This window comes from Mandrillus leucophaeus, unplaced genomic scaffold (assembly GCF_000951045.1).
Source record: "Mandrillus leucophaeus isolate KB7577 unplaced genomic scaffold, Mleu.le_1.0 Scaffold139, whole genome shotgun sequence".
Taxonomy (NCBI): domain Eukaryota; kingdom Metazoa; phylum Chordata; class Mammalia; order Primates; family Cercopithecidae; genus Mandrillus; species Mandrillus leucophaeus.
Window position 1 is genome coordinate 57,816 of NW_012101354.1, and position 12,598 is coordinate 70,413.

Here is a 12,598-nt window from a genome sequence, read left to right on the forward strand (position 1 = left end):
TGTGTATATCATAAGACAGACCAGGGATAGGAGTTCCCTGTATATTTGTGGCAGTAAATGAGAAAATTCATGGTTTAAGTAGGAAGAGTATGTGGAACATGTCTCTGATGCCTCGATGTAATAACCTTGAAAACAAAGTAAAATTACACTAATGAGTCTTGCCTAATAAACTCATGCTCCTAGTGATCACCACTTCTAACTCAATTGTTCACATTCTTGCTCTGCTTTGAAAAATTAAAATTAAATTTGCCTATCCTCTACTGACCATAATTTCTAGAAGATAGCATTCATCTCATGACAAGTTCTTTCAGTACCCAAAGATGGAATTCATAGATTAAAAAGGAACATATATGTAGATGCTTGTGATGTTTTCCTATCATAAATTGAATTTCAAGTTCTTACAAATGTATTAATATGTCCTACTCTTCTAGAGACAAGGATCAGGAAGTGTATTTATCAATAGATATTTATCAAGCACCTGCCAAGCCAAAGTGGGGTTACAAAAAAGTAGGTGTGTGCCCTGCGTACAAAAAACCTGTTTTGGCCAAAGGGACCCTTCCATAAAATTTCCAATACATAAACCTAAATTTGGAACTTGCTAAAACAAGTACAGATGAGTACGTGAGGAAGCTGGGAAGTAAACACATGTTGCTGGAGAAATAGAGGTGGAGATATGGGTGGATCTAGGTTTGGTTAGGAATGAATCAGACCATCCCACAGAGGGTGACTCCTCCCTGCATGCAGCCTGCTATAAAAGGGCCATTATCTCAGCCTTCAATACCCAGCAGGTTCCTTCAGGCTACATTCTATTTGCTCTTTTGGTGAACAAGGTAAGAAGGAATACATTTAATTTTGCCTACTTACTATTAACCAAGGTGGAAATCTGAATGTATGTGTACTGTAAGGCAAAAGGTTCTGGAAGTTTAGGGTTTTTCTCTTTCTTTTTAGTGGCACTGTCACTAAAAGCTTTATTTCTATTTAGAAGGAAAATGAGGGCATAAATTTGCTTTCCATGGAGCTATTCAATACTCTGTATTGTTAGTCTATTTATTCATTTATTTAACAAATATGTATTAACTACCTTCTATTTGGTCTTGGCTCTGACTATGCAGCAGTGAGCTACATAAACTTCCTAGCAGCTTACCTTTAGTAGGGGGAAACATTCAGTAAACAATAAATGAATAAGATAATTTCAAATAGTGATAAGAACAATGAAGAAAATAAAAGAGTGATGTAGTAGAGCAGGGGTGTCCCATCTTTTGGCTTCCCTGGGTCACATTGGAAGAAGAATTGTCTTGGGCCACACATAAAACACACTAACACTAATAATAGCTGATGAGCTTAAAAAAAAAAAACTCATAATGTTTTAAGAAGGTTTACAAATTTGTGTTGGGCCACATTCAAAGCTGTCCTGGGCCACAGATTGGACAAGCTTGTAGTAAAGTGATGGGTGGGAGGAGGAGAGTGCTTTAAATTAGATGGCCAGGGGAAGACTCTCCAGGAAATTATCTTTGAGTTGAAATCTTAAACACAAAAGAAACTAGCCAAGGCAAAGGGCAAGATTCTAAGCAAGAGTAAACTTGTTCCAAGGAGCAAAAAGAAGGTAGTGTGCCTTAGAGCATACATAATTAAAAAGAGGACCAGTGGTATATGGTGATGTCAGAGAGCTAGACAGGGGTAGGCCATGTAAAGAGGGGCACAGTAGAATTAAAACAGTACATATTAGATTTTAACGTGTGCTTAAAGGGGTATTAAGCAGGAGGAGTAAGATAATCTATGTTTTTAAAAGACCATTCTGGGCTGCTATGTGGAAAACAGGATTATAGGAAGGCAAGAGCAGGAACAGGGAGAGACTGCTGTCTTTTATGTGAAAGATGATGGAAATAATAGAAATAATGAGAAATAACTGTTTGCTCATACCAAAATCTAGAAGTTATCCACAATTCCTGTTTTCTCATCACACTGATTCATCACCACATCCAGTCAACTCTGCCTACAAACATGCCAAATCTATCCATTTATCCCCCTCTCTGCCATTATCATCCTAGTCCAGGCTACCTTTATCTCCCAGCACTGCCTATTATGTTATCTGAAAATACAACAACTTATTTATCCATTTTTCTATGGATAGATATTTGGGTCTCTTCCATTTTAAGGGGTATTATAAATAATAGGGCTATGCACTTTTGTGTATATTACTTTTGGTTACACATATATACATATTTCAGTTGGGAATATTCCTAAGAGTAAATCACTAGGACTTAGAGATACTGTCAAACAATTTTCCAAAGTGCTTCTGTCAGCTTATGCTGCCTTTAGCAGTATATTAAAAAAACCTCAATTCTTCACATTCTCACCAATATTTGGTATGTCAAGGATTTTTTTTCTGTCTTATCTTTTTAGTCACTTTGGTGGGTGTATTGTGGTCTCACACATTATTTCAATTTGCATTTCCCTGGTGCATAACAAGGTTGAGAACTTTTGATATGTTTATTGGCCATTTGGATATCCTTTTCTGTAAAGTTCCTAAGGTAGAGATTCATTTTTCTATTGGCTTAACTATATTTTTTTCTATTGATTTATAGGAGCTATTTTTATATTCAGGACAGATTCCTTTATTGGTTAAATGTGTTTTGTGTATCCTCCCACTGTGTGGCTTGTCCTTCTCTCTTTTAATGGTATCTTTAAAAGAATAAACATTCCTACTTTTAATGCAGTACAATTTATCAGTCTTTTTCTTAGTAATTAGTACTTTTTGAATTTTATTTGAGTATTTCCCCACCCCAAGGTCCTGAAAATATTCTCCAATGTTATCTTCCTTTATCTCTTACATGTAAAATCTACCTGCAAACTAATTTTTTTTCCCATTTGAAAATTCAATTAACACAGCACCATTTATTCAAAAGACTATTCTTTCTCTACTGACCTACACTACCATCTTTGCCATTAACCAAATGTCCAGAGTGATATAAGACTGACTTTGTACTATTATCTTTTATCATTACATTTGTTTAGCCTTGCACCATGCCATATTGTCTTCCTTTATAACACACCTTGCTATCTGGTATGTCTTCCAACTTAGTCTTCTTCAAGACGGTCTTACCTAATCTTGGCCCTCTACATTTTCATATAAATTTTAGAAATCACCTTATTAATCTTTATTTTTTAAAAAAACTTTAGATATTCAGAATGGGATTTCATTGCATCTGTAAATGAATTTGAGGAGATATGATATCTTAATGCTATTGAGACTTTCAATTCATAAACAAGCTATATATTCTTCCATTTATTTAAATCTTTAGTTTATCTCAACATTTATAATTTTCTGAGTTTAGCTCTTTCATGTTTTCATTAGATTTATTCCTAAAAATTTCCTGATTTTTTATGCTTTTCTGAATAGCATCTTTTCTTATTTCATTTTCTCAGCACTTATAATCTCAGCATTTATAATATTCTGAGTACAGTCATTTCATATCTTTAGATTTATTCCTAAAATTTTCCTGATTTTTTATGCTTTTGTAAATAGCATCCTTTCTTATTTCATTTTCTAAGTGTTTATTGCAGTTATATAGAAATACAATTGATTTTTATATACTTATAACCAGAAGCATGTTTAGTTTATTACTCTAATAGTTTAGCTATACATTCTTTTGGATTTTCCACATACAAAAGTTACATCATTCTGTGAGTAATAACAGCTTTATTACTTCTTTTCCAATTACTCTGCTTTTAATTCCTTTTCCTAATGTATTGCTCTAGCTAGGACTTTTAGTACAACGTTAAATAGGATGGTACTATACATAGTATATATCAATAGGATGATACAGGCATACTAGTCCCTTTCCAAAACTTGGAGATGAAAGCTTTCATTTCACCATTAAATATAATTTTTGCTATTACATTTTTCAAAGACAATCAATCTTTTATTTATTAATCAGAATTAATGTTGGATTTTATCAATTTTTCATCTATTGAGAGGTTCATATAATTTTCCCCATTATTCTATTTCAGTACTTAATTGGTTGGTTTTCAAATGTTAATCCAAACATGAATTTTGGAATAAAATGTAGTTAGGAATAGCGTATATTCTTTTTATATACCACTGAATTCAGTCTACTATTATTTTCTTTCAGAGTTTTGCATCTATATGAAAGGAATTGTACTGAAAATTTTGATTCTTATATTGTTGTCAGGTTATGGTACTGAGGCCAGTTTGGATCAATAAAACGGGTGTTCCCTCTTTTTCATTTCTCTGAAATAATCTACGTGATGTTACAGTTATTTCTTTCTTTCACATTGAATAGAATTCAGTAAAGCCATCTGACCTGCGGTTTCTCCCCTACTGGAAATGAATGCATTTAAGATTCAATTTCTTTAATAAACATAGGACTATTTAGGTTTTCTATTTATTGTTGGTTCAGTTTTGTTAACAAGTGTTTTTCTGGAAACACTTCTTCTATGTCGTCTAAATTTTCAAATTAACTGGTATGTTTATATAGTATGCTTTTGTCATCTATCTAATGTCCAAAACCTCGAGAGCAATGTCCCCTTTTACGTTCCTGACACTGGTACTTATGCCTGTATTCTTTTCTTGATTAATCTTGCTGGGGTTATCAGTTTTACTATATTTTTCAAAGGCTGAATCTTGGCACTGTTGATTCTCTAAATTTTCTTTCTATTTTATTAATTTTTAGTTATCTTTATTATTTCCTTCATTATACTTTCTTAGGGCTTAATTTCTTCTTTTTAAAACTTCTTGAGATACATGCTTAGGTAATTAATTTTTCAGTCTTTTTATATATATATACACACACAACTGTATGCTGCTTATAAGATTCACACATAAAAAATGATAACAGTGATTGAAAATGAAAGGATGGAAAGATGAGATATCATTCATATATATGTATGTGTATATATATATGTGAGTGTATATGTGTATATATCTGTGTGTGTGTGTGTATATATATAGGCTATAAATATCCATTAGGCATAGAATTAATGTATTCCACAAGTTATGCTATTTCATATTTTTCTCATTTTCATTTAGTTCAAAATATTTTCTAATTTTGCATTGTAATTTATTCAATGACTCATTGATTACTTAGAAGTTATTGCTTAATTTTCAAACACTTTAAGATTTTTCTAGTTATCTTCCTATTATTTAATTCTTGCTTATTTAATTATTTAATTATTTAATTACTATTATTTAATTCATCCCACTGTCTTACAGAACAAACTATGTGATTTCACCCCTTTAAAATTTATTGAAACTTGCTTTACGGCGCAGTATATGGTCAATTTCAAAAGAATAGGTATTCTGCAGTTGTTAGGTATAGTGTTTAATGTATGTTGATGTTTTATTAATATTTTGTAGAAATATTCTATATTCTTACATACTTTTTACTTGTTCTATCAGTTGCTGAGAGAGGTGTATTTAAAAAGCCCTCTATGATTGTAGCTCGCCTATTTCTCCTTATACTTCTGTCAATTTTTATTTATATATTTTGAGGCTTCATGGAGAATTGATCTTTTATTATTATAAAATTTCCTTCTAGCAATATTTTTTGCCTAAATTCTACTTGACAGATATTATTATAATAACAACAGCTTTCTTTTAGAGTTTGAATGGTATCTCTTTCTTCCATTCTTTCATTTACAATCACTTTAATCACATTTTATGTGTGTCTCTTATAAGCAGCATACAGTTGTTGTTTTTTTTTAATCCACTCTGACAGTCTTGTCTCTTAATTAGCATATTTACTCTATTTATATTCAGTGTTATTATGAAACTATTTGATTTACATCTCTACCATATTACTACTTGGTTTCTACTGTCTCACCTGTTTTATATTTCTTTTTCTATTCTTGACTTTTTTGGATTAAGTAAATATTTACCAGTTAATTATCTTTACACAAAAGTTTATTAATTATACACTCTTTTATTATCTGCATGCTTGCCCTAAAAATTATAGCATGCATCCTTGATTTGTTAGAGTATATTATTAAGAAAAACATACTTTAATCCCTACCCAAATAATAAAAGTATCCTACGATACTTAACTCCATTTTCTCACTGCCTTATCTGGGATTGTTATGTATTTAATTCTATTCATCTTAAATCCTGAAAGCTTACTATTATTATTTTATGCAATCAATATCTAGCTATATTTTTCCACACATACGCTCTTTCCATTGTTCTTATTCTTTCTTGCTCCTCTGTGCTTCCAACTAGAATTATCCTTTAATATTTCCTTTACAGCAGGTGTCTGGTGATTAGCTCTGTTTTTCTTTGCTTGAAAATATCTTTATATGTTTCCTTTTTGGTGGACATTTTCACTGTTAACATATAACTTATTTTTCTTCAGAAAGATGAATATAACATTTCATTGTCTTTTAGCTCCCATTGTTTCTTTTGAAAAGATAGATATCAATCTTATTGTTGCTCCTTTGAAGGTAATACAATTCCTCATTGCCTCAAATGTTCAGCAGTTTTATTATTATATGTCTTGCTTTGGTTTTCTTTTATATCTCCTGCTTGGAGTTTATAATATCCTTTTGAACCTGTACCTTGATATTTTTCATCAGTTTTAGAAAATTTTGTCTCTTAATTCCCAAAAGACTGTATTTCCCTCTAAATCCAAATGTAAGCCCCAATAAATTGTCACAATCTTGATAGCTGTGTGATACCTTCAAACACATACATCACACACACACACACACATACACACACACATTTTCTAGTTGTATTCAGAGTTAGTCTGAAACAAACTAATAAACGATTGCACAAAGCAATCTTTAAAAATCAAACCATATTAGATCACCGTCTTACCAAAAGATATCATCTAGTCTCATCACACCTAAAATAAAATGCACAAATGTCACGTTATTTAGAAGAGCATCATCATCTGACCCCTGTCTGTATCTCTGACTTTATGTTGTATTATTTCTGATTTGTCCGCAATTTTCTGAGTTGGTCTTTTTCTATATCTCTAACATGCCAAGTTGATTTTCATCTTGGAATCTTTGCACTGTTCCCTTTGCTAAAATTCTTCAATTAATTAACAAGGCTACTTCCTTCTTATTTTTCCATTTTAAGCTCAAATGTCTCCTCTACCACAAAACCTCCTTTCCTTAAAGTACCCCCAAATATTCTGTATAATATCACTCTTATTTTAACTATGTACATATCACTTATCAATATCTAATTATTGAATTCATTTATTGTTTATTGTCTTCACAAAAGTAGGCGGGCATCTCAGCTATCTTGTAAACTACTATATCTCCAAAGCATGAAACAGTGCCTAACTCTTTAGTAGCTGTTCAGTATTTGTTAAATAAATGAAGGAATGAATGAATGAATGTAAGCTCAGAGAAAAGTATGCCTAGAGGTATCAATTTTGAAGTCATCAGATAGGCGGTATCTGAAATCATGGGATCCAATGAGATTGCCTCAGAAAGGTGTGTAGATTTTTTTTTTTTTAAAAAAAGAAGGTCTAAGACGCAGCCACAGATATTTCCAACCTTTTGAGATTGAGCAGAAGAGAGGTTAGTAAAGAATACTGAGAGACAGCAGCATTCAATGGGTAAGGGGAATATCAGAAGAATATGGTGTCATGAGATCCAAGAAACAAAAAGACTCCATTAAGAAAGAAATGGTTAATTCTATTTCACCTACCAAGATATTAAGTAAGATGATGATGATGAGGTGATGATGGAGAAAGTCCACTGTATTCAACAACTTGGAGATCACAGATGATTTGACACGAAGCAGTTTCAGTAGAGCTTTGGTGATAGAAAATTGAGAGAAGCAGGTTAAAAAGAAAGTGGGTGGTAAACATTTTAAGAGAGAAAGCAGAGAAAACTTCTCCAAGACTCCTGTGAAATGAAGCAGTTAATTAGGCTAGTAAGATGTTAGGAGAAATGTTGGGGGAGGGGGTAACAATGGTTCAAGGGAAGGGTTTTAAGATGGAAGATACTCCAGTATATTTCTGTGGTGATAAAAATAAACTACTAGAGAAGGCAACAGAGTGAAGGTAGGGAAAAGTGACTAATTTTACGGATATTTCGAAAGCAGAATCAATAAAACATGTTGACGGAATAGATATTGGATGTAAGAAAAGGAGAATCAGAAATAATTTTCAGGTTTGTGACTTGGGCCATCAGGAAGACAGGAATCACTGATGAGGATAAAAGGTGTGGGACATTTGTTAGGGTAAAGCAGTTGAAAATCAAGACTTCTGTTTTGAACATGAAAAATTTAAGATCTCTACAAGACTCAAGTAAGAATATCAGATAGGCATTTAGACATACACATCTCAAGTTTAGGGGACAGTCAGTGACTGGGGGCATAAACTTGTGAGTTGTCAACTTATTTAAAAAGTTATATAGAACTAGATGAGATGACCCAAGGGAGTATAATAGAGAAAAGAAGCTAAGGAGTGAATCATTGGGCATAGCAACATTAGGAGCTGAACGAGGAGGCTAAGAAAAAAGTGGCCACTGATGTTGGAGGAGAAACTTGAGAGTGCGGGGTCTCTAAAGAAGGATGCAGCCAGTTGCATCAAATGCTGCTGATATGTCAAGTAATATGTAAAATAAACATGGATACGTGGATTTGGAAATATGAAGGATATTTTTACTTGGTGAGAGTTTTCATACTTTTTTTTAGAAAGAAAAATACTTTGAGTAAAGGAAAACAAGAATGAGGAAGTAAAGACAGAATGTATAGGCATATGTTTTGAGGAATTTTGCTATAAAAGGGAACAGATAAATCAGATGGTACCTAAAGGCAGATGTGAGATTGGGGGTGGGGTGGAGATGGGAAGGTAAGTATTAGATAGATATTTCAGCACGAATATATGCTGAAGGGAATGATCCAGTAGACAAAGAAGAATTAATGTTGCATATGAGAAAGTAGGCAACTACAAAACCAAAGTGTCTGGGTAGGCAAGAGAGAATGGGGCTTAGTGCCAAAGTAAAGGACAGGAGGAGCGCAGACAGTTTATTCACCCTGAATTCAGTGAAGACAAGGTACATGGATAGAAATGCAGCAGGTTTGGAGATCAGATATTAGGAGAATGAGGAAACTCTTTTCCAATGGCTTCCAAGTTCTCAGGAATCAAAATCAAGGACATCAGAGATAAAGGAAAGGAACAAGTTGTTGAAGCTTTGGTCAGTGGGTATAAGAAAGAGTGGGACAAGTGGATGTATCCAAGGATTAATCGGGGAGATTAACCATAATGTCTAACCAAGGTAAAAAGGGAAGTGAGTACATAAAGCAGTAAATAGAGAGGTTAAAGAATTATTGACATCAGGGTAGAAGAGGAGGTCAAAGAGTGAGATCCTTGAGACAGAGATTTTGCATATGTCGCAAGTAAAGATAAGTTCAGGAAATAGAATATCATCATAAATAAGACTGGCTGAAAATAATCATAAATTTTAAAAGGGTTTATAAGAAGCATATAACTGTCATTTTTTAAATTCAGTCTTTACAATCTATATTTTAACTGGCAAGATCTGGTCTATTTTACATGTGTTATAATTAATAATAATAAAATTACTTATAATTCTACTAATTTATTTTACACTTTCTGTTTACCTTTCTTTTTCTGTGCTTCTTATTTTCTTCTTTCCTGGCTTCTGTTGAATTATTAAAGTTTCTTAATTCCCCTTTTTCATCTCTAATAGTTTAGAAATTATGAATTCTATTCTTTTAGTAAATACCCATAAACTTACCAAAATACATATATGACTTAACCACAGCAAAATTCATTAATATCTAATTCCTCTTACCAAACAACCTAAGGTCCAAAAATGTTTTAGTTCTGACTGCTACAGTAATCTCCTTCACATTGTTTTCTACAGTATTTTAGTTTCACCTGGTTTTGTAAGTCCTAATAAAGTTATAATTCTTTATAATACATGCTTAGATTTATTGACATGCTTACTAATTTCTTCACCAATGAGATAAAGTGAACATTCCTTAAATGGCAAAATGAAACCCAGTCAGAAAAACCTTTCTCTTTAAATATTGAAGAGCTATTAAATCCATCCTATACAATTAAATATTACAAACTTCATGAAATGTTCAAAAAAAATGAAAATTTGAATGAATGTTCATTGAGTATCTTGTCATATGGCTAACTGGCTTTCAGAGAATTGTATCTTAGCAAATTAATCATTTATTAAGATAGCTTTTGGGGAAGTAATTTTCAGTAAATTTATATGAGTAAATTTTACTGCTTAAAACCAGTCAGCATTTCTAAATTCTTGTTATTAGCAATGGCAAGATCAGCAAGAGGGATGATCTTACCTGGAGCACACTAAGGTCTGTGAGACTGCTAAGTCTAGCTATAAGTGGGCACAAGGCAAAAAAAATGGGCAATTTTATTTAAGTAAGTAAAACTCTATTCATTTTCTTTACGTAGATGGTAGAGAAAAGTTTCTCATGGCCATCTTCCATTCTTAAAGATGGATTACTTAGAGGAAAATGTAGGTTTAAAATGTGGAAAATGATTGTAATAATTAATATAACCTAGAAAAAAAGACGTACAAAAAAAGTACATTTTCATTTCTTCTTTCTAGGTTCACATTTATTGCCAAAAGATGTCTACTCTCCTGGAAAACATCTTTGCCATAATTAATCTTTTCAAGCAATATTCAAAAAAAGATAAAAACACTGACACGTTGAGCAAAAAAGAGCTGAAGGAACTTCTGGAAAAGGAGTTTCGGCCAATCCTGAAGGTAAGAGTCTCTGACAAGACCAAATGATACAGCATTCGTGTTTCTCATCAATAATCTAACCAAGGGTTATTTTGAGCTCTTTGAAAACTATTTCATTTAAAATAGGAACAGAGTTAATCTTGTCTCAAAAGAGATAGATTTTATTTTCTTCCCCTATACCTGGATGTACATTATAAACACACAGACACACTCAGAGAAAAAAAATATATAAATATTTAAAAATTAATGTAAATTAGTTCTTAGTATTTGGTATTTATAATATTCTGCCAAACATCAACATTATAAGGGGGTATTTATTAAATAAAATTAAGCAATGAATTATATATACTTCTGACTTTTAAAATAAGAAAAAGGGTCACCTACCCCATCATATGTTGACACCTTACTAGTCTTTACATCTTTGTTCACATATAACACCTGAGCGAGGATGAGATGAAAAAGTCTTAAAAAAACAAAAAGATTTTGTCCCACTATTTGATACTCAAAGATCATAGTGCCTAAATTAACTTTGAATTAATTGGCTGATAATGTCATTCTGTCTGATGCAGTCTCCCTCTGTGACTTCCCTCTGTACAGAATCCAGATGACCCAGATACGGTTGAGGTATTCATGGATCACCTGGATATAGACCACAACAAGAAAATTGACTTCACTGAGTTTCTTCTGATGGTATTCAAGTTGGCGCAAGCATACTATGAGTCTACCAGAAAACAGAATTTACCAATATCAGGACACAAGCACAGAAAGCACAGTCATCATGATAAACATGAAGATAATAAAGAGGAAGAAAACAAAGAAAAGAGAAAGAGACCCTTAAGTCTGGAAAGAAGAAACAATAGAAAAGGGAATACGGGAAGGTCCAAGAGCCCAAGAGAAAGAGGGGGAAAAAGGCATGAATCTAGTTTTGAAAAAAAGGAAAGAAAAGGATATTCACCTACATATAAAGAAGAAGAATATGGACAAAACCATCATAAGTCAAGTAAAAAAGAGAAAAACAAGACTGAAATAACTAGATTAGAACACGAGGGGAAGAGAATAAGTGAAAGACCAGAAAAGAAAGAAGAAAAGGAGGACGGACAATTTGATTATGAAAATGAAGGAAGAATGGCTGAAAAATGGACAGAATCAGGCCATATTGCCATATATCATGCAATCCAGGATGAAGTTGATGACACCACTGAAAATATATTGGAAGAAAACAGAAGATATGAGACATCAAGGTCACCTCATGACAAATCCTCACATCGAGTGAACAGGTCACCAAATGCAAATACAAGCCAGATACCATTGGTAGAGCCCAGAAGAAAAACGCGCCAGAGATCCAGTGTTAGCCAGGAGAGTGACAGTGAGGGACACTCAGAAGGCTCTGAGAGGCAGTCTGAGTCTGCTTCCGGAAACCATCATGGATCTGTTCGGGAGCAGCCAAGAGATGGCTCCAGACACTCCGGGTCCCATCACCAAGACAAAGTCGGTCACGGGCACTCTGGAGACAGCTCCAGACAATCAGGAACTCATAACGCGGAGACTTCCTCTCATGGACAGGCTGCATCATCCCATGAACAGACAAGATCAAGTCCAGGAGAAAGACATGGATACCGCCACCAGCAGTCAGCAGACACCTTCAGACACTCAGGAACTGGGTGTGGACCAGTTTCATCTGCAGTCAGTGACCATGGACACCAGGGACCAAGCGGTAGTCACGACAGCGATAGTGAGGGACATTCAGAACACTCAGACACACAGTCAGTGTCAGGCCACGGACAGGCTGGACCCCATCCGCACAGCCACCAAGAGTCTGCACGTGGCCGGTCAGGGGAAAGGTCTGGACGTTCAGGGTCTTCCCTCTACCAGG

The 12,598-nt window shown here is 33.7% G+C and overlaps 1 protein-coding gene across 1 annotated transcript in view; it reads left to right on the forward strand.

The window, feature by feature from the left end:
• The first annotated feature begins 821 nt into the window (after positions 1–821).
• The window catches only part of FLG (filaggrin), a 13,218-nt gene continuing 1,441 nt past the window's right edge, over positions 822–12,598 (forward strand). The window contains exons 1-3 of the mRNA XM_011973494.1: positions 822–830; positions 10,588–10,746; positions 11,323–12,566. Of these exons, the coding sequence (XP_011828884.1) occupies positions 10,609–10,746; positions 11,323–12,566 (1,382 nt within the window). The 5' untranslated portion in view covers positions 822–830; positions 10,588–10,608. The remainder of the gene's footprint in view (positions 831–10,587; positions 10,747–11,322; positions 12,567–12,598) is intronic.